Source organism: Sminthopsis crassicaudata, chromosome 2 (assembly GCF_048593235.1).
Source record: "Sminthopsis crassicaudata isolate SCR6 chromosome 2, ASM4859323v1, whole genome shotgun sequence".
Taxonomy (NCBI): domain Eukaryota; kingdom Metazoa; phylum Chordata; class Mammalia; order Dasyuromorphia; family Dasyuridae; genus Sminthopsis; species Sminthopsis crassicaudata.
Genome location: NC_133618.1, coordinates 228,502,115 through 228,528,065, shown reverse-complemented (window position 1 = coordinate 228,528,065; position 25,951 = coordinate 228,502,115). Strand labels below are relative to the sequence as shown.

Sequence of the window (25,951 nt, the reverse complement as noted above, 5' to 3'; positions counted from 1 at the left end):
TTTGAGCTACTGTCTAAAGAGAGACTAAAGAGTAACATTAATGATTACTTACTGTACTAAGAAAATTGCTTCTCAAAAAGGGATATTGGGACACCGGTGAAAGCCAAAGTATAACTATTGCCTCATCATAAATCATGTAATGTGTTCTGCAATTGACAAGGCAGATCAAAGGCAATAGAAACAAGATTTAAGATTAGGTATAGTTCAAAGAATCCTTATTTCCTAGATATAATCTATCTATGTATGTAGAGATTGTTGCAGGAATATTTGATAGAATTTTGAAGAAATAGATAAACATACAATGAATGTGTTATAAGGTGGCAAGTAGGGACAAAGATTGTGCATTAGATAATAGTGCCATGGGATTTATAAAGAATTTTATAACTACTTTGAGTCTCAACACAACCCTATAAATTAGGCAATATCAGTATTCTTTTTACCATTTCAAGTGGATATTAATGATTAGAGAGGCTGATGTGTTAATTTCACAAGCAAAATAGGATCTGAACCTAGCTCACTATTGAACCAGACCAAGAAACCAAGGCCCACCTAAATCCAGGCCCTATTCTGCCACTGATCAACTGGATGACCTCATTTAGCATCTAGGAGCCTCAATGTTCTCATTTGTAAAATGAAGTGAGTGCATCAGATATCGTTAAACTCTTTCAGCTCTTAAAACTAAGATTTCATGACTGCTATTATTACCTAAATTATGTCCATATCTTCAAAATTAAATGAAGTTGTAATAAAAGCATCTGACAAACTAAGCTTCAAAGAGCTTTACTTTAAAGTAGAAAATATCTCTATATCCTGCCCTGATATTCATTAAAGGTAAACAATTTCCCTCTTAGGTAGGGAAATCCATTTGAGATTCTGTTAAAAATAAGCAAAAACTACCTCCCAAATAAACAACCAAAAGCAACACAGTATGAATAGCTGAGGCAATTTTGTAAAAAATGGTTTTATCAGTCCATTTTTGTATAAAACACATGGGAAGAAACCTAGCCAATCAACACACAAATTGCTGCCACATGACAAGATACTTTGTCAAACTTGGAATCTAAAGAACATACAAATGTTTTATCATGTCTACAGTCAATTGTCTATGCTTTTCCATTTAACTATTTTAAAAAATTCCACATATCCCCATTATTTCTTCTGTCCCAGTTACAGTACAACGAGAGGGAGGAAGAGGGTTGATTTAAAACAACACTCTATGCAGTCTTCTGCTGTCCCTTCTTTCCAATCAGAGACTTGTGGATGTGAGGGATCACACCTAGATTAAAAGAAAAATAAGATTATTGGTAAGACTTCCCCCCAGTATCTATAAATTTATTATATATAATTCACTGATGAATGGTTACATTACAGAAATTATTAGACTGGGGACTTAATTTCTTTTTCCATTCTACACCTTTTAAATACTTCTTAAAAGTTAAAACACTTAAAAAACATTCCTTAGCTTTATTCTTTATTATATGGAATGGCTCTGTAGAAAAAAAGGGGAGGGGAGAAACACAAGGAGAAATTTAGGCAACATATAAAAGACATCAATAAAAACTTAAAGATACACAAGTAGTGTATGTAAATTAATATTACTATGACATTTCTGAGAACCAAGGCTTTTAAAAGTTTTTGTTGTTCAGACCTATGATTTCATCTGTACAGGGAACTTTCTTTACCAATGAGGATCAACAATTATCTTTTATTCTTAGACAAATGCCAAACTAATAGCTTAAATAACTTACCCCAGGGTCATGTAGTAGGTCTAGTATGTTTCAGAGGTGAGACTTGAACTAGGACTTCCTAATTCACAGGCTAGCTCTCTATATACACTGTATCATACTGCCTTTTGTGTTATATAACAGAGATAATGTTTTCTTATGGAAGTAAAGTTACATTTATTTTTATAAAAATTGTAAATACAAAGTATAAATCCAAAAAACCAGAGTTAGGGGAACCTTGATAATCTCTGGGCAATTCTTAATGCTGACAATAGTAAGCTAGTGCTTTTTCTGCTCCTTTGTACTGCAGAATAGACACGTTATTCTAGAAGTTAAGTCATTGTTTAGGAACCTCAGTGAAACTTGAGTCATTGCTTTTGGATGACTATACTTCCAAGTTTTTTCCAGGAAAGTTTTTGTCATTCTCAACAGTTGCAAATATATCAATATTTTCTACTGTCTATAAATCTCAAATAATCTGCATACATGGTGATGCCAGCTCTTATGTTTTGAGAATAGTCTTGTCTCTAATTCATAGGGAATAACACAATTCTGAAGATGGGTGCAAGGTGTAGTCAGAGTGTTATGTGGCATGAATATTAAGATTGGTGGTCTGCTCCATCCCCCCCCCCCATTTTGTGTTATTTGAATAACATCATCATATAGTAGAATTCAAAGTACCATCATGGCAGAGCACAGCCTATTAATGGTTAAATTAAGAAGACAAGCCTGGGAACTTGGGAGTGGTATATGTCCCACCTCATATTCATTCATCATTCATGCAATTATCACTGCCTGATGTTACCAATAAATCCTCTTTTTTAGATCCCCAAGTTACCATAGTAACTAGACAGGGAATTGAAGACACTTTGTGCTAAATAACTCACTTTTTGCTGGCACTGGCTACAAGTGAGGGTTTGCTGTATATGATTTGTTCCAAAGTTCAAAAATTATTAAGTATCTATTAAAACACCTATTATATATTAGGAATAAAAAATATAATCTCTTTTTAATGGAGAAAAGTATTTATATATAAATATAAAGTGAAAAGTTATTATCAATAGTTATTATAACTTATATAATTATTTAATTAATATTATCATACTAATTATAATTAATAGTTATTAACTTAAGTAGTTAAATAGAAAATAGTTTGGGAGACAGAACATTAGCAGTTGGAAGGGATTGGAAGTGGTTTCATGGAATAGAAGGTACTTAAGAATTGTCTTAAACAGACTCTATAACAAGGATGGGGAACCTCTAACTATTGAAATCATTTGTAGAGTCAACCATAAGTGAAGATGAGCTGATAGGTAGATGTAACAACTCCTTACTGCTTGAGTTCTTTAAGTCTATAATTTTGAATAGCCTACAAATGATGCTATAAATACCCAAATGGCTCTTGGCAGAAAAAAGGTTTGCCATTCCAGCTCTTAGAGGTGGAAATAAAGAAGTGGATTCTAGGCATGAGGCAAAGACAGAGCCAAGATAGAGATGAGAAATGGGGGGAGAGTGGGAAAGAGGGGCTTGTGTGAGGGACAGAGAGATGGCCAGTTTGGCTGGACTAAAGAATAAGAGGAAATAATGCCCACCAAAGCTGCAAAGACAGGTAGACACAAGGTTGTGAAGGACTCACATTTTATCCTAATGAGAAGAGAAAGCAACGGGAAGCATCATGGTCATATCTGCACTTAAGGAAAATGACTTCACCAATGCCCAAGTAGATACCTGGCACAATGGACTGTGAGGAGCAGCATGCAAAGCAGAGAAATGGCAGGGCATGAAGTCAGAAAGACTTCAAGAAATTTCGTCTTGGTCATGATGAACTGTTATGTGAGCATGGGTAAATCACCTACCCTGTGAGGGCCCCAGGAATGCAGATTTTAAGTTATTTACGGGTATTGGTAGGGTAGGTCTCTAATATAGAAATTCCCCACATGAACGAAATCCAACCAGTCCCTGACAGCTAGTCTCAGTGTGTCTCTGTCTCTATCACTCACATACACACCACCACTCCTTCCAAACTTCCTATATTTCAAAAGGAACTACATACCGCCACCAGCAATGGTAGCCTTGATAAGGGAGTCCAACTCTTCATCACCACGGATTGCAAGTTGTAAGTGGCGAGGAGTGATACGCTTTACTTTGAGATCCTTAGAAGCATTTCCTGCTAGCTCCAGTACCTATAAAAAGTATTCATGAAATAATTTAAGGAAAATTAAGAAAATTTTCAGCTATAACAGTTTATACAAGCCAACTCATACTAAGATTAGAAAAAAAAAAAAAAGAGTCATTTTGGCATACAATACAAAATCATAACTACATTAAGGAAATACATTTTGTTTTTTCTTATATTTGTATACTGCTTCATATTTTTTTTAAGTTCTTTCATATAAATTATTTCATTTGATTTTTCAAAAACCACAGAATAATACATTTAGAGCTGGAATGGCCCTTAAAAGGCCTTCTAGTTCAATTTTCTCATTTTACAAATGAAGAAACTGATATCTAAAGAAATCACTGAAGTAATAGTAGAATCACAATTTGAACCCAAATCCACCTTTTCCACTACAGTAGGCTTAATAGTTTGAAAACAAAAATAATCAAACATTGCTCCACCCACCCCTCCAAGCTATGTCTTTAGGTAATTAATTCCAGCAAAATTATGAAATGCATGTTCAAAAAAAATAAAAGAAAAAAAAAATCTCTCTTTAAAATTCAATGTTTCAAAATGTCTACATTATTCATTCCCCTGTTTATTTTTGCTTTTACTAGGAATGAACAAACTAAATTTTTTTAGTCTTCACATTTGCATCATTTAGGCAAGTTGAAATAACAAGATAGTGAGGTAGCACAACAGATAAAGTGCTGGGTCTGAATATTCAGTATTCAGTTCAAAAATCTGACCTCAGATCCACAGTAGCTATGTTACCCTGGGTTAGTCATTTAACCCTGTATGCCTCAGTTTTTTCATCTGTAAAATGAGCTGGAGAAAGAAATGGCAAAACATTTCATTATTTTTGCCAGAGAAAACTCTAGTTGGACACAACTGACCAGCAGTAGGAATAGTGGATAGAACAATGACTTAATTTTATTTCCCAGATGTGTGACCCCAAGGCAAGTTACAATCTTACTGTGTCTCAAGCAATTCCCTTATTCTTTAACATGCACTTCATAATTTTGTTTCATTCTTATACAACTTGTGATCAATCCTGGAGATTGGAGTTGCGTCTATTAAAGATTTTTGGTATATAGACAATTTGCATTAAAACAGTGATATCAAAAATATCACCTTTAATTAGAGGTCTGTGGCTATTTCCCCAATTGGTATGTAATTTTAATTAACTTAATTAGGTTCTTTTGATTTATATATCAATGATTTCTTTTTATTTATCAAGGTTGCCAAAGTCTTCGCCTCAAATATAATAGGGAAAATTATTACAGTGCTAACTGATTTATGTTTGAATCTTTTGAAACTCTTGTTTCAGGTTGACAATTGAATGTTGTACTTTTTCCTTGTCCTACCTGCATTTTAAACAAAATGTCTTGTTATCTGAAATCCCTAAAACTGTCACCATAATCCTGGATTAATATTAAATACTTCCAAAAAACAAGACTTTAGGTAGATAAAAAATAACTAAAGGCAGTGTTTTCTACTGTCACAAATGTATGATTTGCCCACAGAAATTAAATTCAAATGAAGAGGTCTTTATGGTAAGATTTAATTATATTTTTCTTTTTCTTTAAAAAGCAAATAAAAATAACAAACAATGTGATTGTACGTGTTCCTTGGCTTTACTGTATTGACAAGAAATGGAGAAAGGGAAGGAAAGTTCCATCTGTTTAATGGGCCTTGGACAACATCTCTCAATGAGCTATTGCTTGGGTAGAATCTGGGTTGATTCCCTGAACAGTGAATGATCTCTGGCTTTTCAAAGAGGAAATTTGGGTACTAGCCTATCTCACTCTACCCACTTGACCAGATTTACTCCATTCCAAACACTCCTCTATTCAATGGAATCTCTGAATTTCTAGAGATAAGAGACTTACACTGTACTTCCAAGGAGACAATATGGTTGATTCTTTATCTGTATAATATTAAACAAGCATTACATCTGTCAGCAAAAAATCCACTGAATGAATTAAGCATGTCTTTGAAGATTAATAGCATCTTCCAAAGTGACTTAGTACCAGGACAAATAAAAACACTTTTTAAAAAAATTACATTACACACACACATTTATTTTCTTGTTAAAATGTATTTTTGCTGCTTGCTTAGGCAGTATATATACTGAAATTGGAACAATAGAGAAGATTAGTATGGTTCCTTATGCAAGGATGATACATAAATTTGTGAAATATTCCATATTAAAAAAATATATATATTTCTTGTGTGAGAACACCTATTTAAGGAATTTTAAGGTCTGTTCAATCAGAGAATATAGATTATAATCCATAGCCCCAAAAACTAATTAAATTTGCCCAATTCTGTTAATACCTTAATTTCCTCAGTGATAAACAGCTTGAAACCTTTAAAATCATTTCTGATTCCTTCCTGTCATTGCCGATTCAAATATCTCACCCAATCCAGCTGATTTTTTTCTGTTAAAATATCTCCTGAATTTATCTTTTCCTATTCACTTCTTATTTCTATTTCAACCAAAATCTCATATTAATACTCAAATTTCTATTATACCTATACAACCTAACATTCCACAGCAATTCCCCAGTATCTACTGTCAAGTACTATTGTAGTGAACAGAGAGTTGTCCTTGGAACCAGAAAGACCCGATTTCAAGTCCTAGCTTAAATACATCCTGATTGTGTGACCTTGGAGGTCACCCTAACATTTCACTATTCTGGACAACGTCTTAAAGAGTCTAAATTGCAGAAAAGTACCAACTTTCATTAGTAAAAGCAGTTTCCTCATCCACAAGTTCTCTACCAAAGCTTCTTAAACTGTGGTTCCAGACCTCATATGAAGTTGTGAAAATTATGATTAACTATCAATGATTTGTTTATACCTATTTTATATATCTACATACATACCTGGGGTCATATAAAATTTTCTCTGGTGAAATCCTGTGCTACAGCACTGAAACCCCAAGCCCAGCCCTCATATACTATGCCAAAATACTTCTCAAAATAAACAAAAAAATTTATCCTTAATTTTCTTGGTTTTTCTCAGTAGTTTGGTGATCCAAAGCAATCCCAATAGACTTTGGACAGAAAATGCCATCTGCATTCAGAAAAAGAACTAAAGAGACGGAATGTAAATCAACACATGCTAGGTTCATCTTTTTTAAATCTTTCCCAATTTTCTCCTTTTGATCTGATTTTTCTCTCCCAACATGATTCATAAAGCAATGTATAACCTAATTACACTCACATCCTGTAATCTTTTAAAATAATCTAGGGAAAAATCTTGGAATATTCTAAAATATAGCTTATGGTACCCTATTTATGAAACTTTAAAGTTACACAAATATAGTTGTTTCAAATGCTATACAATAAAAACTAATTTTTCTAGAATTCAACCACCAAAAATTCTAAATAACCAGACTCAGAAACAGTATTAGGAAGTATGAGTTTTTTGACAGCTATTTCTGCAACTTTGAGTTGCTGAAAAAAGGGCACTCCCTTTTCTTTGATTACTTCAGTGTGCACAACTGTGTTCTAGCAGATTTAAGGTGCCCAGAATTTGGCTTGTGAAATAATTAAATTTGTTTTTCTTCAAGTACCAGCTTGAAATAAAACATGATTTCTCACATTTAATTTCAAAACAATTTCATACTGTTTAACCCCATCACAAATGTACAGCATCATCATTAAACTGTGGACTAAATAGGTATTTTAGCATCATGTTTGGCAACTAGTAAGTGCAATGTAAAATAAGTTGTTCTTAAGCTATCTGGTAGGGTAACCTACAATCAAATCGAGAGTCTAACAAAGACTTAAAGACTATCTTGAAAACAAAACCTGTGAGTTGGGGATCTTTTTAGTAGGGTAGCAGATCTAACAAGGAGTCTGAAAAATCAATTTGTATGTAGACTATATTTAGCTCTAGGTCAAAGCTTCTTAAACTGTGGGACATGGAATGATTTGGAACTATGCTCAAAAAGTTATCAATCTGTGCATACCCTTTGATCCAGCAGTGTTACTACTGGGCTTATATCCCAAAGAGATTTTAAAGAAGGGAAAAGTATGTGCAAGAATGTTTATGGCAGCCCTCTTTGTAGTGGCTAGAAACTGGAAACTAAGTGGATGCCCATCAATTGGAGAATGGCTGAATAAATTATAGTATATGAATGTTATGGAATATTATTGTTCTGTAAGAAATGACCAGCATGAGGATTTCAGAAAGGCCAGGAGAAATTTGCATGAACTGCTGCTGAGTGAAATAAGCAGGACCAGGAGATAGTTGTATACTTCAACAACAATACTATATGATGATCAATTCTGATTGACATGGCCCTCTTCAACAATGGGATGAACCAAATCAGTTCCAATAAAGCAGTAATGAACTGAACCAGCTACACCCAGCGAAAAGAACTCTGAGAGATGACTACGAACCACTACATAGAATTCCCAATCCTCTATTTTGGTCCACCTGCATTTTGGATTTCCTTCACAGTATTTCAAAGTCCAATTCTTTTTGTACAGCAAAATAACTGTATGGATATGTATACATATATTGTATTTAACTTATACTTTAATATATTTAACATGTATTAGTCAACCTGCCATCTGGGGGAAGGAGGGGAAAAGTTGGAACAAAAGGTTTTGCAATTAATTGTCAATGCTGAAAAATTACCCATGCATATATCTTGTAAATAAAAAGCTTTTTTAAAAAAAAAAACAAACAAAAACAAAACCTGTGGGCCATGACCTCATATGGGGTCGCATAACATGGGAATTGTGAAATTATGATTTATTATCACTAAATGTTTGATTTGTATACATATATGCCCAGGGTCACATAAAAATTTCTTGAGTAAAAAGGGTTTGCAAGTGAAAAGATTACCAACATTTAATTAATAACATTTTTGAAGACTGTGTATGTACAATTACATATTATCTTAAAAATGTTTATTAGTGGACTAATAATATTTTTTAAAACTTCACAAACCTCAGCAGTGAGATACTCCAGAATTGCAGCACTATATACTGCAGCAGTAGCACCCACTCGTCCATGGCTTGTGGTACGAGTCTTCAAGTGTCTATGGATACGGCCCACTGGGAACTAAAACAGAAATAATTTTAATTATGAAGCACTTTAAAAAGTTAGGTTAGTGAATATTTTATATTTTGAATAAACTGTTAGAACAATTATAAAAAGAAAAAACTTAGTTCAGTTAAAAAAATTAACATTTCAGATTAATTAGTTTGGCAATTATTGCTCCTGTGATTTAACTTCTAAGTTCTGGACTAGAAATTTGAATTCCTGGTAAGGAAAGAGTAAGTTTTACCTTTTTTCTTCTTGAGAATAGGAAAGAAAATGGAAAAGAAAAGGTCTATTTTGATAGAAAGCTTCACATTTCTTTAACAATTAGCAAGATTCAAAGGAGCAAATATTATTTGAGCATTATTATTAAATTATTAAATTATTATTAAAGTCTTAATCATTAAATAACCCTTACCTGTTTTTTGGACCCATTTTACACCAATATATAACACTTTATAATATAACAATATATTACATAATATAGAATATGATAATAATATATTACAATATATAATACTTTATAATAAAATAATATATAACAATATATTATTCTTCTCTGAATTACCTAACACTCCACCCCATCAAATTAGATTAACGTTAAAAAAAAAAAGAGAGAGAGAGACACAAATGCTGGAGAGGATGCAGAAAAATAGGGACACAGACTAATGAAGTTGTGAACTGGTCTACTAATCACTGTAGAGAACAATTTGGAACTCAATTGACATTCAATGGGCTATAAAACTATATACATTTTAAACCAGTAAAATGAATACTAGGTCTATACCCCAAAGAAATAAAAGATAAAAATGAAAAAGACTTGTATGTCCAACATATTCATAGCAGATCTTTTTGTAGTGGCAAAGAACTGCAAATTAAGGAGATGCTTATCAAGTGAATGACTGAACAAGTTGTGGTATGTGATTGTAATGGAATACTTTTATGCTATGAGAAATAATGAAGGGGATTCTTTTTAGAAAAACATGTAAAGTTTTTTTTTGAACTGATGAAAAGTGAAGTGAGCAATACTAGGAGAACATTGTACATAATAACAGTAATATTAGAATAATAATTAACTACAAAAGACAGCTATCTCTGATCCACAGCAATTTCAAAGGACTCATAATAAAAAATGCTATCAATCTTCAAGAAGTAAACTGATAACTCTTTTAAAAAATTACTTATTTAATCCCCCCCAATAATATGTAAAAATAAAACTTAATATTCTTAAATTTTGAGTTCCAAATTCTCTTTTCCCACCCCCATTAAGAAGGCAAGCAAATATATTTCTGTTACTTATATTGTGAAAGAAAAGAGACAAAAAAAGTTTTTTAAAATTGTATAAGGGAACTGGAAATCGAGTGCATGCTCACTGGGAATGGAGCTGAATACGCTATGAATATAATGAAATATTACTGTTCTATAAGAAATTTTGTGCAGGCTGATTTGAGAAGAACCTAGAAAAATTTACATGAACTGATGCTGAGTCAAGTGAGCAAAACCCAGAGAACTCTGTACACACTTAACAGCAACATTGTGTGATGATCAACTATGATAGACTGGCTCTTTTCAGCAATATACTGGTCTAAGAAACAATTCCAATAGATTTGGAATGGAAAATGCCATCTGCATCCAGAGAGAGAATATAAAGACTGAATACAGACTGAAGCATATTATTTTCACTTTTGTTTATTGTTGACTTTTTTTCCTCTTGTGATTTTTCCTTTTTGTTCTGTTCCCTCCTCCCCACAACATGACTCGTATAGAAATTTTAAAAATGAATGTATATTTCTTATTCCAGAAGTTGAAGTCTTTGGGTTTATCAAACACTAAATTCCAGCTTCCAGGACAAAACCTCATCATTTTATATAAGTTGCTGGTAAAACTGGAAAATAATATGACAGAAAGTAGGCACTGATCAACATCTAACATCCTAATCAAGATAAGGTTGAAATGGGTTCATGGTTTAGACATAAAGGGTGATAGTATAAGGAGATTAGGAGAATAAGCGATAGTCTACCTATCAGATCTGTGGAGGAGGGAGTATGCTCAAAGAAGAATTAGGGAACGTCATGAAAAACAAAGTGAATAATTTTTATTACATTAAATTGAAAAAGGTTTTGCAAAAACAAACCAATGCAGCCAAGTTTAGCAGAAAGCTGGAGAAATTTTTTTTACAGAGATAGGGTCAAGATGGTAGAAAGCAGACAGAACATTGCCTGAGCTTGCCCCTGCTTCCTTCTGAATCAATACTAGATATCAAGCCTCCAAATGGATTTTGGAGTGACAGAATCTACAAAAATTTGGAGTGTAATATCTTAAGTTATTACAGCTTAAGATATCTTGGAAGGGCTTCAGAAAAGGTCTGTCTCCTTGGGCAGAGAGGAATGCAGTCCAGCATAGGTGTAGCACAGGAAATCTGGTGGGAGGCTCTTAGTCAAAACACAGCAGTGTTGGCTACTCTGTCCTGGTTGAGAAGGCCCGTTGAACAGCAAACCAGCAGTGAGACCTCCAACACAACTACAGAAGTCAAAATGTGAGCTCCCAAGCCCCAGTGTAATAATTGGGATTTGGTCAGGCCCACCCAGAGCAGTGAAAAAGGCTGTAGCACCAACAGCCTTAGCCCCAGCCTCAGTCCAGAGAAGTCAGTGAGAGGCTCTGCAAAGAGCTTGGGACAATTTCCCTTAAAAAGGAGCAAAAAAGCAAAAAGAGCTCTGACTACAGAAAGCTACTATGGAGACAGGGAAGATTAGATCACAAATCTTCAGAAAAAGCCTCAAAGAAGAATATGAACTGGTCTCTAGCTCAAAAGACCTCTCTTGGAAGGTTAAAAGGTTAAAATGCAAAAAAGTTAAAAGAGGGATAGAAGACAAATGGGGAAAAGAAATGAGAACTTTGTAGTAGAATTATAAAGGTTTTGGGGAAAAAACCAACAACCTGGAAAAGGAAGAGCTGAAATTGACTGAAGAAAACAATTCTAGGCAGAAGTAAAAAGGGAAAGGGATACGAAGGGGGAGGGGGACTGAAAAGAGGGAGAGCAAACTGAGAGAAGTGGTACTCAGAAGCAGAACACTGGTGAAGAAAGAAAGGATGAAAGAAGAAAAAAAAGCACAACCTAGGAAAGACAAGATGGTGTGATAATACTGTGAGTGTAAATAGGACGAATTCTCCCAACAGAAAGCATTAAAATTGAGAATGCTATATGTTGTTTACAAGAAACCCATCTGAAGCAGAAAGATGCATACAGACTAAAGATAAAAGGCTGGAGCAAAATCTATTATGCTTTAGCTAAAGTTAAAAAAGTAGGGGTAGTAATCCTGATCTCAGATTAAGCAAAAGCAAAAAACGATCTAATTAAAAGCAATAGGAAAGAAACTATATTTGTTAAAGGGAAACATAGATAATGATGTAATATCAACATTAAACATATATGCACTAAGAATCTTTGTGGCAGCCCTCTTTGTAGTGGCCAGAAATTGGAAACTGAATGGATGCCCATCAATTGGAGAATGGCTGAATAAATTGTGGTAAATGAATATTATGGAATATTATTGTTCTGTAAGAAATGATTAGCAGGAAGATTTCAGAAAGGCCTGGAGAGACTTACATGAACTGATGCTAAGTGAAATGAGCAGGACCAGGAGATCATTATATACTTCAACAACAATACTACATGATGATCAATTCTGATGGACGTGGCCCTCTTCAACAATGAGATGAACCAAATCAGTTCCAATAGAGCAGTAATGAACTGAACCAGCTACATCCAGCACAAGAACTCTGGGAGATGACTATGAACCACTACATAGAATTTCCAATCCCTCTATTTTTGTCCACCTGCATTTTTGACTTCCTTCACAGGTTAATTGTACAATATTTCAAAGTCCAATTCTTTTTGTACAACAAAATAACTGTTTGGACATGTATACATATATTTTATTTAACTTATACTTTAACATATTTAACATGTATTAGGCAATCTGCCATCTGGGGGAGAGGGTGGAGGAAGGAGGGGAAAAATTGGAACAAAAGGTTTTACAATTGTCAATGCTGAAAAAATTACCCATGCATATAGCTTATAAATAAAAAGCTATTAAAAAAAAAAAACATATATGCACTAAGTGGCATAGTACCCAAATTTTCTGAGAAGTTAAGTGAATTTCAAGAAATAGATAGTAAATTGTATCACTGGGGGAATCTCAACTTCCCTCTATCAGAAGATAAATGTAACCACAAAACAAACATATTATTTAGAGAAATTCTTAAGACAATTCTGAGGTACTACTTCATACCTCTCAGATTGGCTAAGATGATGGAAAAAGAAACAATGAAATTTTGGAGGGGATATGGTGGTTAGTGGAGGTGTGAAATGATCCAACCATTCTGGAGAGCAATTTGGAACTATGCCCAAAAGGTTATAAAAATGTGCATGTCATTTAATCCAGCAGTGTCTCTACTGGGTCTGTATCCCAAAGGGATCATAAAAGACCACCTATATATGCAAAGCTATTTGTAGCAGTCCTTTTTGTAGTGGCAAGGAAATGGAAATTGAATGGATGCCCATCAGTTAGGGAATGGCTGAATAAGTTATGGTATATGAATATAATGGAGTATTATTGTTCTATAAGAAATGGACTAACAGGCTGATTTCAGAAAAGCCTGACTTAAATGACCTGATGCTGAGTGAAGTGAGCAGAACCAAAAGAATACTGTACTCAGTAACAGGAAGATTATGTGATGATCAACTGTGATGGACTTGGCTCTTTTCAAGAATGAGGTTATTCAAGGCAATTTCAATAGACTGGTGATGGAAAGTGTCATCTACATCCAGAGAGAAAACTGTGGAGACTGAATGTGGATCAAAATGTAGAACTTACAGCTTTTTTTATTGTTTGATTTTTTCTTTTGATCTGATTTTTTTTGGTGTAGTATGACAAATATGGAAATATGTTTAGAAGAATTACACACATTTAACCTATATCTGATTCCCTGGTGTCTTGGGGAGAGGGAGAAAAAATTTTAACACAAGTTTTGCAAAAGTGAATGATGAAAATTATCTATCTATATATTTTGGGAACCCCCTCCCAAAATGAGTGTTGAAAATTATCTACATGTAATTGGAAAAATAAACTATTGAATGGAAAAAAAAAAATTGCACAGATCTGTATCCAGAGTTCATTAATTCTCTCTGGAGGTAGATAGCATTTTTCGTTGTTCAGTCATTCACACCTGATCATAGGACAATATTGATGTTACTATGTACAATGTTCTCCTGATTCTGTCACTTTACTTTGTATCAGCTTATATAATTCATTTCAGGTTTTTTTCTCCAATAGTATTTACTTTTTCCAATTACTTGTAAAGATAGTTTAACATTTATTTTTATGAGATTCTGAATTCCAATTTTTGTCTTCTTCCCTTACTTCCTCAAGAGAGAAATTTTGATATAGGTTATACATTTTTGGGGGGCAGGGGGAAGAGATGATTGGGGTTAAGTGATTTGCCCAAGGTCACACAGCTAGTGAGTATTAAGTGTCTGAGGCAAATTTGAATTCAAGTCCTCTTGAATCCAGGGCTGGTACCTAAATAGCTAATACTAACAAGCTGCCGCCTAAAACTAATAATTCTTGAGAACAGAATAAAGAATTTTTTTCACTTTGTTGTCTCCTCCCCCCAATATGGCTGATGTGGAAATATATTTTACATGACTTCCTATGTATATCAGGTATTTTATTTCTTGCCTTTTTAATGGGTGAGGAATAAGCTGGAGGGAGGCAATTTGGAACTGAAAATAAAAAACAAAATAAAACAAAAATTCTAATTCTATTGGGCTATGTGGTCATGATGAAGTTTAGGTGATAAGTTAAACAGGAATAGAAGCCAGTTTGAAAAGTTATATGAGCATTTATTTTAAGATACTTGAGATTCCCATGCTCTATAATTTGTCAATTCTACTCTGTCAATTCCATTTTCTTTTAAAATCTTTCTTTCCATGGCAGAAACTAGGCATGGACCCACATTTAACACCACATACTAAGATAAGATCAAAATGGGTCCAAGATTTAGGCATAAAGAACGAAATCATAAATAAATTAGAGGAACATAGGATGGTTTACCTCTCAGACTTGTGGAGGAGGAAGGAATTTGTGTCCAAAGGACAACTAGAGACCATTATTGATCACAAAATAGAAAATTTTGATTACACCAAATCAAAAAGTTTCTGCACAAACAAAACTAATGCAAACAAGATTAGAAGGGAAGTAACAAATTGGGAAAACATTTTTACAGTTAAAGGTTCTGATAAAGGCAAATTAAGACAACTCTGCGATACCACTGCACACCTGTCAGATTGGCTAAGATGACAGGAACAAATAATGATGAATGTTGGAGGGGCTGTGGGAAAACTGGAACACTGATGCATTGTTGGTGGAGTTGTGAAAGAATCAACCATTCTGGAGAGCAATCTGGAATTATGCCCAAAAAGTTATCAAAATGTGCATACCCTTTGACCCAGCAGTGCTACTATTGGGCTTATATCCCAAGGAAATACTAAAGAAGGGAAAGGGACCTGTATGTGCCAAAATGTTTGTGGCAGCCTTTTTTGTAGTGTCTAGAAACTGGAAAATGAATGAATGTCCATCAATTGGAGAATGGTTGGATAAATTATAGTATATGAATGTTATGGAATATTATTGTTCTGTAAGAAATGACCAATAGGAGGAATACAGAGTGTCTTGGAGAGACTTACATCAACTGATACTGAGTGAAACAAGCAGAACTTGGAGATCATTATACACTTCAACAATGAGGATGTATTCTGATGGAAGTGGATATCTTCAACATAGAGAAGAGCTAATCCAATTCCAATTGATCAATGATGGACAGAATCAGCTACATCCAGAAAAGGAACACTGGGAAATGAGTGTAAACTGTGAGTTTTTTTTTTTCTTCCCAGATTATTTTTACCTTCCGAATACAATTCTTCCTTTGCAACAACAACAACAACAAAATTCGGTTCTGCACATAAATATTGTACCTAGGATATACTATAAGTTATTTAATATGTATGGGAATGCCTGCCATCTAGGGGAGGGGGTGGAGGGAAGGAGGGGAAAAATTTGGAACAGAAGGGAGTACAAGGGATAATGCTGTAAAAAAAAAAAAAAAAAAAAAAAAATTACCTATACATATGTACTGTCAAAAAAATGTTATAATTATAAAAATTAATAATAAATTAAAAATAAAATAAAGTAAAATAAAATCTTTCTTTCCTTAGTCACTAGTAAAATATTTTTTGAAAAACAAAACACACAAAAAACACTTTCTGAACCTTTTAAGGTAAAAGAGAATTGATGCTCAGGTCAGGAACTAGAGTATTGCAGAGTCCTTTCAAGGACTGGTGACAGAGAAAACAAGGACTAGAGTACAGTGAAGGGCAGTTCCTTTCTTTTTTCAGGTCATTTTTTAATTAACCAATCAATAAGTATTTTAAAAACACTTATTATGTGATAGGTACTGTGTTAAGTATTGAAGATACAAGAAAAAGTAAAAACAATCCCTGCTTATGAGAAGCTAATCCCAGCATGGGATATAGATCATTTAAAATGAAAGTTCTCATTGTACACAGTAATAGCAAGATTATGTAATGATTAACTGTGATGGACTTGGCTCTTCTTAACAATGTGATGATTCAAGACAATTCCAATAGACTTGGGATGGAAAATGCCATCTGCACCCAGAGAGAGAATTAGGAAAAATGAATATGGATAGAGTTATAGTATTTTCACTTTTTAAAAAAAATTTTGTTTGCTTTTTCTTTCTCATTTTTTTTCTTTTGATCTAATTTTTCTGGCACAACAAGAAAATGTTTAAGGATTGCACATATTTAATCAATATTAGAATATTTGCTGTCTTGGGGAGGCAGAAAAATATGGAACATAAAAATAAATACTGAAAACTATCTTTACATAAGAAAAAAAAAAGTTCTCAGTTTGGTTCAAGATTCATTGGTTGAATAAATCCCAATTCCACCTGTAATTATTTGTTTTTAAGGTCCCTTCTCCATCTAATTTCCCTACCAATGCTCCATATGTCACTATTTCCAATTTCTTTTAAATCTTTTTTCCTTCTAGGAAAAGAGGTAGTATAATATGGTGGAAAGAGTGCTAAACTTGGAATCAAAAAAAACCCAAGTTTCAGTCCTGGGTCTGTTACTAGTTGCATGATAATAAGCTAGGTGTTAACTTAATTAAACCAAAATAATCTGTAAAATGGTTAAATACTTACAACTATCTATTAGATTACTATGATGATATATAATTATGTATTATTATAAGATTACTATGAGAAAAAAAACACTGTAAAATTTAAAATGCTATTTAAATGTGATTTGTCAAGTATCTCCTATGTTGGAAGGGCAGAGGGAAGCAAAAGATAAGGAAATGGCTGAGCAAATGGTAATATAGGAGTATAATGAAATATTACTAAACCCTAAGAAATGGCAAATGATGAAAAGAAAAGACTGTATAAAATTCTTAGTAGTACAAGTTCAAGATGTTTACAAAAGCAACAAATATCTTTTTCTGGCATCTTTAACAACTTCCTTTCTAGTGGATTCTTTGCACAAATGTCTCCTAGTTTAAAAAAATACCTTCACCTTTTTAGCCTCAGTATTATCTCCTTTCTTTTCAATCAGACTTTCTGAATAACTGGGAATAATTTCCTCATGACCCATAAGGCCCTATACTGTGGTTTGTTGTAAGCAGTACTTTCAAATATTCCAATGACTTCCCTATTCTGAACTTCAACTAGCTCTTGGCATTACTGACCACACCCTGTTTCTTGAAATTCTCTTTAACTATTCTGGTTCTCCTTTCAATCTTCTTTCCCCTGGTTCCTAAAAGGGAGTTTCTCCAAAGCACCATGCTTTTTTTTTTTTTTTTTTTTTTTTTTAAATATATATACTCTCATCATTTTCCAATGACTTCAACTTTTACTTTTAAATTTGTAATCGTAGTAATAAAACCTAATATTTATATGTATACAAAAACCCTATGATTGAGACTGGTATTATTATTCCTATCTAGAGATGAGAAACAGAAATTCAGTAATTTTCCAGGATTACAATACTTAGTACCTAAGGTATGAATAGAATTCAAGCCTTCCTAAATCCAAATTCTTATTCACTATATTCTAATAAATCTCCATATCTATTATCTTCAACCATGATTTTCTAAAAATCTGATGGACACTAATTAGAGATGCATCTTTAAGTTTCAGAACTATACCACTCATGAGAAAAGAAAAATTTTATCCCCCCAAAAATAATTTTGCACACATTACCTGTAGTCCAGCTCTTTGTGAGCGAGACACTGCCTTAGCCTTAGCCTTCCCACTGTCTTTTCCAGCTTTGCCTCCAGCCTAAAAATGAAAATATTTTAATGTAAAAATTACAAGGAAAAAATAATTTCTGAATAAATCCTATAGCTTTACTTTCTTTATACCTTTAAACAATTGCACCCCCTCCATCACAACTACCTTGCATTAAGATTAGAATAACAAAATATTCCTCTACTTTCATTTTCATTTGCTATGTTGATTGTTTTTATTGAGGTATTATTCCCCTTATAATCTTTTCCTCTATCTTACAAAGATTATCTTTGTGGGTGGGAATCACTTTCATTTGGAAATTAAGGTGATAAAACAAAAATTATAGGTAAAATTTTAAATTTGACAAAAGGTTAAATTTAAAAACTGTTACAAAACATTATCAGTCTGTCCTTCCTTGAATGTCTTACTAAACTTATGGATTTACACAAAGAAACTGTTCGAATATTTCCCATTCACTTTGTAAAATTAAATCAAAACAAGCAATTATTATTAAACATTCTAAAAGCTTGCTCTTTGGCAAAAAGTATCTCTATTTCTATTAAAGGTATTACCTTAGACTCCAGTGTCTTAAACTGCCCACAAGGGGTCTTATAATTATGATTCATTTTCAGTAACATTTAATTTATATACCCAGAATCATGTAAAAATTTCTAAGGCAAAAGGTTTAAAAAGCCCTGCCTTAGGGCTACCATCAAAATAGCAACAAAATCAGAGAAGGTGCAATATATTAAAGTAACTATAGTTGATATTCAAGAACTTTAAATCCTAAGATTAAAAAAAAAATTGGAACTGCAGAATCCTTTATAATTTATTTTAAAGAAACAACTTTTTGAAAAGTTAGTTTTAAACAAACTTTAAAATATATACATCTATGTATACTTTCACAAATATAAAACTAGTTATTCTGTACGTTTCTTCTATTGCTTTTTTAGGGGGTTACTTATATACAAATTTTTCATTTCATAGACATTACTCAATGTCTCTATATCAAACTTTAAGGAAAATCTGTCAAAACAATGGCTAATTTTGATTGTCTACACTAATATGATAATGATAATGTTTATATTAGCAACATAAAGGAAAGAAATATCCATTTGGAAATTGAAGGTTGAGGTTGTGATTAGATGAAATTAAAACCCTAAATATTTATTTATATTTTCTTATCAAATTGAATCACTTTGTCTTTCAGGCAAATTTAAGATTCTATGATAATTCTTCCTCAGTCTTCACTGTCCACCCTGTATCATCATTAATTAATATTCCAATTAGGGTACCATTAGTGAGAAATCCCACACTTAATAATAATGAAGTGATACAATATATGAAAAGGAAGTTGCCACATATGTTGTAATATATACATACTATTCTCATAGTCTTAGTTGGGTTTTTGTCTTAAAAGCTTAAAGCCCCACTAAGACTTTTAAAATACCTGAGATCACCTCAATGTACTATACAATATCAAGGACATGACACACTATCATCCCTTCCTTATGGTACAAAAGCATTATTTTATTGTGGTTGAAAAAATATTTTATCTTTCTTTACAAATGTAATCTTATTATCAAAAGGAATCACTCTATTGCCATGGTAATAAAATTATTAGAATGCTTGGACAAAGTAAATGAATAGCTTAAACTATTAACAACTTTAAACTGTCAAAGCACAGGAATGAAAGATCATGAAACAAACTCATATTTACTAACTCTTGGCACTGATCTTTAAATTCTTTCCCCAATTTGTACCACTTAACAGAATATAAATTTTAGATGACAGGGAAGTTTGATAACTGAGCTTACTTGTGTTTTTGTAGATTCTGCAACTATTGTTGCCACTTATTTTACTATGTTTGCAATAAACTGAGAAGGTATCACCAAGTTTCTGAAAGGTCCATTAATTTTTTCCTGATGCCAGGAAAGCATGGAGGCCACTTGGTTCATAGTTTTTTGTATCAATTTAATTCACAAGTTCTGGAGAACCTCAGATCTAGTAAATTTCTCACATACTAATTTTTATTGTGCTACCCAAAATATAAATGGACCTTTCAGCACTAAATCTGCTTAAAGTTAACACTTAAAATGGTAATTACTACCATATTATCACACACATTTTTTAAAAGTTAGAAGTTGCATAAAAGTTACATAAAAAAGTGACAACAGGGGCAGCTAGGTGGTACAGTGGATACCAGCCCTGAAGACAGGAAGGACCTGAGTTCAAATTTGGTCTCAGCCGATTACCACTTCCTGGCTGTGTGACCCTGGGCAAGTCATTTAAGTTCAATTGTCTCAGTTTAAAAAAAAAAAAAAGAAAAGAAAAAAAGACAACATATATAATCACAACAGCTACAGTATAATCTCATTTTATTCACTCTTTTTTATAAGTTGATTACATGGCTGCAAAAATGGCACAGGGAACTTTTTATGTTACAAACCAATCATTTATTTGAGCTAATTTTTGAATGGGATACATTTTTGTGTATACACAACTCATTTTAGTTGAAAAAGATTTATCATTCAAATGCAAATTTTGAGAAAACTGTTAAGTGAAACATTAATTCCAACCCAAAAGATTTCAAAGGTATACCAGAAGTTTATGTTAATTATCAATTATAAAATTATGACTTTAGCAATTAGTTCAGAATGTCAGATCTGTAATAACTTTGGTTCTTTCTATTCTAACATTAAGGTACATAAAGTTTCACAACAATTCAGATGTTAATAGAATAGAATCTGATCTTCTAAGTATGAAAACAGGATCCAAGATATTTTAATTTGCTATAATCATGCCCCCCCAAAAAGCAAAAATAATAAACTGAAGTAAATATTAATTTTCCTTTTCCTCTTTCCCTTAAGTTTCAGATCCCTAAAATGGCACAGTCTATGATAAAATGCTCTTTAAAAAAAAAAAAAAAAAAAAAAAAAAAAAGACAACTCAATACAGTCCTCATTATTTGGCAATACTAATGCACTTAATATGGACAAACCATTACCATATACCTCACACCTCTAGATTAGCTTAAAAGATCTTATGCAAGGACCGGATAAACACTCAAACTACTAGCTCAAGTAAGTCTGGTAATATAAATTGGACCTTGTTTTCTATCAATTAAAGTTATTTGGAAACTAAAGTGATCTACTAATATAAAACAAATATCCAATGTGTAAAGAATTGGACTGAAGTACTTTCTGGGTTCAAAAGTATACTATAAATACTCCCTCTTCTTCCCCACCAGTTTTGTCCAGTTCTGTAGTAAGGATTGTTTTTATTATATTCCAAACTTCTCACATAAGCTTGTCACCTAACAATATTAAGAATAAATGACTTTCCAGTAAAGTTCTGATTTAGGTTCCTTTTCCTAACCAATATCAAAATTTAAAAAACAAACAAACAAAAAAACCCCAGCAAATAAAATATAAGATTGCAAAATACAATGAGAACACTACTCCAATTTGGGGGTGGAGAGAATAGGATTTCATCTGTATAGGGAGCTCATGAGGAGGAGCTTCCTCTATCATGGCAGGTTAACATTTTTCTGTTAACTTGTAATTATGTAATAAAAGGCCTTACCCAGGATCTCAAATCCTGATAGTATTAATATTAGCATATTTTAAGCTAATTATTGCTGCAGCTTTTAAAATATATTCCCAACAAAAATGACTAGATAACCCTAAAAAGTTGAGTAGTCTATCTTAGCTTCTTAATAGAGCGGAAAACAACTTTAAAACCACATACTGCAAGCCAAGATACGGTTTTTGGATTCAAGAAATTGGTGATGGGATAAAAACAGCTTGTTTTTAAAAGACAGTCATGATTTCTAGTCTTGGGGGGGAAGGGAGAAGTAAAAGAACATTTTCATCCACAAATTGATTACTCAAATATTAAGCCATCAAAATACAAAAGTGTGAGACCTCATTTCTGAAGCTGCATCCTTTTAGAATTTATTTGATTATCATTCAAAAATAATTTAGATACCCCCCCTTTTTTTTGGTGGTTGTTTCACTTGCCCCTTTCTTAAAACTATTTAAATTTCCATTCACGTTCTTCTAAACGTCCTCCACCTTGGGCTGGGGGCACCGAATAAGCTCCAAACACTGTTGTGCCTTTTCTTATGACAGACCTAAAGTGATTTTGTTCGTTTAACTAGAAGAGTCGGCATTTTTGTTATTTGCCAGCCCAGAAGCAAACGCTCAATTTCGGGCAAATATTTATTTAGCAAAGAAATGCATTTATGTCCTCTCCTTGTCCAAACTTCAAGTTTCTTTTTTCCCCCCCCTGAGGCTGGGGTTAAGTGATTTGCCCAGGGTCACACAGCTAGGAAGTATTAAGTCAAATTTGAAGTATTAAGTCAAATTAAATCAAATTTGAACTCGGGTCCTCCTGAATTCAAGGTTGGGGCTCTATCCACTGCGCCACCTAGCTGCTCCTAACTTCAAGTTTCTTAAAAAAAAAAATTCGAAACCTCGATTATAATCTGCATTTCCTCACTTTCCATTAAAAAACAAAACTAATTCAGATCAGGGATGTAAACAGAGACAGAATTTGATTGGGAAAAACCTGCATGTTGCTTACGTGAGTTTATCATGACAAAGTACCCGTGAGAGTTACGGGGAGGTTGCGCCTTTTTCAAATGCTTGTCAGGGAACCTTTGGGACCAAGGGAAACAATGAATAAGTCCCCAGCTCTAGGGCTGACTCAAAATAAGTCGTCATTTAAAAGCCGAATCACGTCCCTCCCGCACTCTAGCCCTTCGCCGCGGCAGCTCCCGGAGCCTCCTCCCCTGGGGGCGTGGTCTGTCCCAAGTTGGGAGCCCGGATCGGCCCCGGCGCTGGGACTCGGAGCGCAGCCCCGGAGGTGGGCAGGGCTCTCAGCAAACTCCAGGATCAACAGGTAAAGCGTGCGTCCCCAGGCCGCTGGGCGCGGAGGACAAACCGTTCACTGCCCCAGTCCGCCCCCTAGGGGATCCCTTTGCAACCCGCAAGACTCGTCTCGGCTGCAGCCGGCACCTGCGTCCCGGCGCGCCCGGGCCCTCCGCCGGGGGAGGGGAAGCGCCAACTGGCTCTCGCCCCGCCCCGATCGGCTTCGTTCCCCGCCTCCGGCCCGGCTCGGCCCAGCCCGGCCCTCACCATGGTCTCAGCGCTGCTTCGGACACTGCGTAGTTGTCGCTCTCTCCGCTAGGACGCGGCGCCCGATCTGTCTCACCCCAGCCCGAGCGCTCGGCACCGACTCGGACAGCAGTCTCGATCCGCTGCCGCCGCCGCCACTATCCCTAGCCCCAACCGCTGGAACTACCGCCGCCACCACCGGAGCCCCAGACAATAAGCCGCCTCCCCCCGCGCGCTCAGCTCTGCCAATACCCGCGCGCCTTGCTGGTTTGAACCCTCACAGTGACCCAATCGCGCATCTCCTTCTAACACGGCTCCGCCTTGCTTCGCCTCCTCGCTAACGGCTGTTTGTTTTTGCACACGGCGCGTGAGGGCGGGGCCTACCGACCCAACACCCAACAGATTTGTGCGCGGGACGGGGGCGGTGCGAATGGGAGACACTTTTCACCTGCCTCTGAGCGCCAGAAAGGAACTGACAAGACGATGGGCCAATGGTCATTAGCGCTGGTGGGAAGGTCGCCAATGAAGACAGCGCCCGCGAGCAAGGAGGCGGGCTGTCCAGACGGACTGAGGTTCTGTCCAATGGCTAATGCTAATTAAGGCGGTTGTGGGTTTCCCGCTCATTCTCGAGGTCTCCCCTCTTCCCTCCCCTTGAGTTGTTTGGGAGGGAAATGGCGGTCCACCTCCACTTTTCTTTCAGGCCTTCCTTTTTTCTTTTCTCAGGACCGCACTAGGAAAGTCCGGCTGTGAGAGAGCCTCCGCACTAATTCGGGGATTGGCCTGTTCGAGCCTCGCCTCCTCCCTCTCGATCTCTCTTGCTCCTTTCTCCTTCCTCCTCGCTCGCTCCTCTTCCCGGGTTTCCCCATCCTCCCGGGATCCCTGTTCTCTAGCTCACTCTCGCTCGCGCTTCTCGGTTTCCTTTCTTTAACAATCCCTCTCCTCCCCTCCTCCCCCCAATTCCCCTAGTCGTCGTTGCCTCTGCCCTGCTCCTCTCTACAGGGAATCGTTCACCGGGCGCAGTCGAGCTGTCCTAAGTGCTTTCTGTATTTACTATTAATTCAGTCTTTTAACCCCTCCCCCACTGAAACTTCCGGGTGTGAGGTCATGGAGGAGTTGAGGCCCAGGACTCCCCACCCGCCCTCTCCTTTGACCCCTCGGACTCTTAACAGTCTTTTTTGGCGCCGCTGCTCCTCACTTTCTTCACTTCTCACCTGTTGCCGAGCTCTCATTGAACATTTATTTATCTCTGACTATGTGTCAGGCTCTGGGGAAGAAGGACTCTTTAAGTTTCCATTCGAACTGGGGAGACGGGAGCACGTGTATTTATTTGTATATTCTTCTGGGATAACTGGTGGGGCTTCGTAGGTCCTGGATGCTGGGAAGATTGAAGGGGCCTGGTGTAGGAAGGAGATGACGTTTGAGCTGAGCTCTGAAGCGGATTAGGGAGTCCTAAGAGGAGGGAGGTTCGAATTCCAGCCGAGGCACAGAACAGGAGAATGCAGTGCCAGGGTTGAGGGTTGTCTAGGAGGCCAGTTATCCTGGACTATGCCCGTATTATACATGAGGATAGGTAGGTTAGAGCCAGATTGGGAAAGCTTTTAAACGCCATGTAAAGCTGCTTGTATTTGATCCTAGCGGTAACTCCTGAATCATAGGATAATCCATTTTTATGGCAATTTTAAACTTTGACAAAGTAGGTTCCATACAGCTTCACTGCGTTAGGCAGCCAGCATTAAGTACTTACTGTGTGCCAGGCACTCCTGTAAATTCAATATTATTAAACTCTCTTTACAGGTTTGAATACTGCTTAAATTCACGAAGTTGAGTAGCTCAGAGTTCATAGGCTACTTAATAATTGTTACTATTGGAAACCTAATAACTTCTCAATCTAGATAAAATTATTTGTTATATCACATTGCTTCACCAGTCTGGCTGGCATCAGTAACCACAGAACCAACTTGGTTGCTAAGTTGTTTCAACCACCGGCTTTCCAAATTCAGCATGTTCAAAGCTTTTCAATTAAATGTGCTTTTACTCCAAATTAACCTGTTTGGGGTACTACCATTTTTTCAGATATTGAATGACATTTTTTACCTTTTTTTTTTTTCCTTATTTCATCCATGGCTAAATCCAGTTGCACCTTTCCATCCCTATCTGTCCACAACCTTTGAGACCCTCATTATTTATTTTTATAAGTATCTATAAATTGTTTTGACTCAAAATTCCTCCCCTCCAAAAACCACACATACTGTTTAATTCCTCAAAAATGATTGAGCAAGACAACATAAAATAGATGTTTTCATCTCCAGTTTGTCTGTTGTTTTTGACCTGAGTTAATTTAAAGTTGTAATTTTGTTTTGTATGTGTTGTTTCCTGCATTTTTTTGTCCTGGATAGTCATGGTGAGCTCCTAATTAGCCTCCCTGCCTTCAATTTCTCCCTTCTCCAATCTAACTTTCACATACTTGCTAAATTTTCAAGATTTGCAATTCTAACCAAGTTACTTCCATACTGAAT

The 25,951-nt window shown here is 35.2% G+C and overlaps 1 protein-coding gene and 1 non-coding gene across 2 annotated transcripts; one reads left to right on the top strand and one right to left on the bottom strand.

Moving 5' to 3' along the window:
• Positions 1-945: 945 nt before the first annotated feature.
• On the bottom strand, positions 946-23,891 carry H2AZ2 (H2A.Z variant histone 2). Its single transcript, XM_074288435.1, has 5 exons — positions 23,457-23,891; positions 18,289-18,366; positions 8,854-8,967; positions 3,778-3,907; positions 946-1,276 (listed from the first exon to the last, which is right to left on the bottom strand). Exons 1-5 carry the CDS (start codon positions 23,457-23,459, stop codon positions 1,215-1,217), a joined length of 387 nt encoding a protein of 128 aa, XP_074144536.1. The 5' UTR covers positions 23,460-23,891; the 3' UTR covers positions 946-1,214.
• Positions 5,996-6,097, top strand: LOC141559181 (U6 spliceosomal RNA). The gene has a single exon (XR_012487262.1). It is a non-coding gene; the product is annotated as a U6 spliceosomal RNA (small nuclear RNA).
• Positions 23,892-25,951: the final 2,060 nt, after the last annotated feature.

Bases quoted from the DNA above. Each gene is read 5' to 3' on its own strand.
- H2AZ2 (XM_074288435.1), bottom strand. The intron at 3,908-8,853 runs GTTTGTGAAGTT...TACTTTTTATAG, and splicing joins TGGAGTATCTCACTGCTGAG to GTACTGGAGCTAGCAGGAAA. The intron at 1,277-3,777 runs GTATGTAGTTCC...CTTTTAATCTAG, and splicing joins GGCTACCATTGCTGGTGGCG to GTGTGATCCCTCACATCCAC.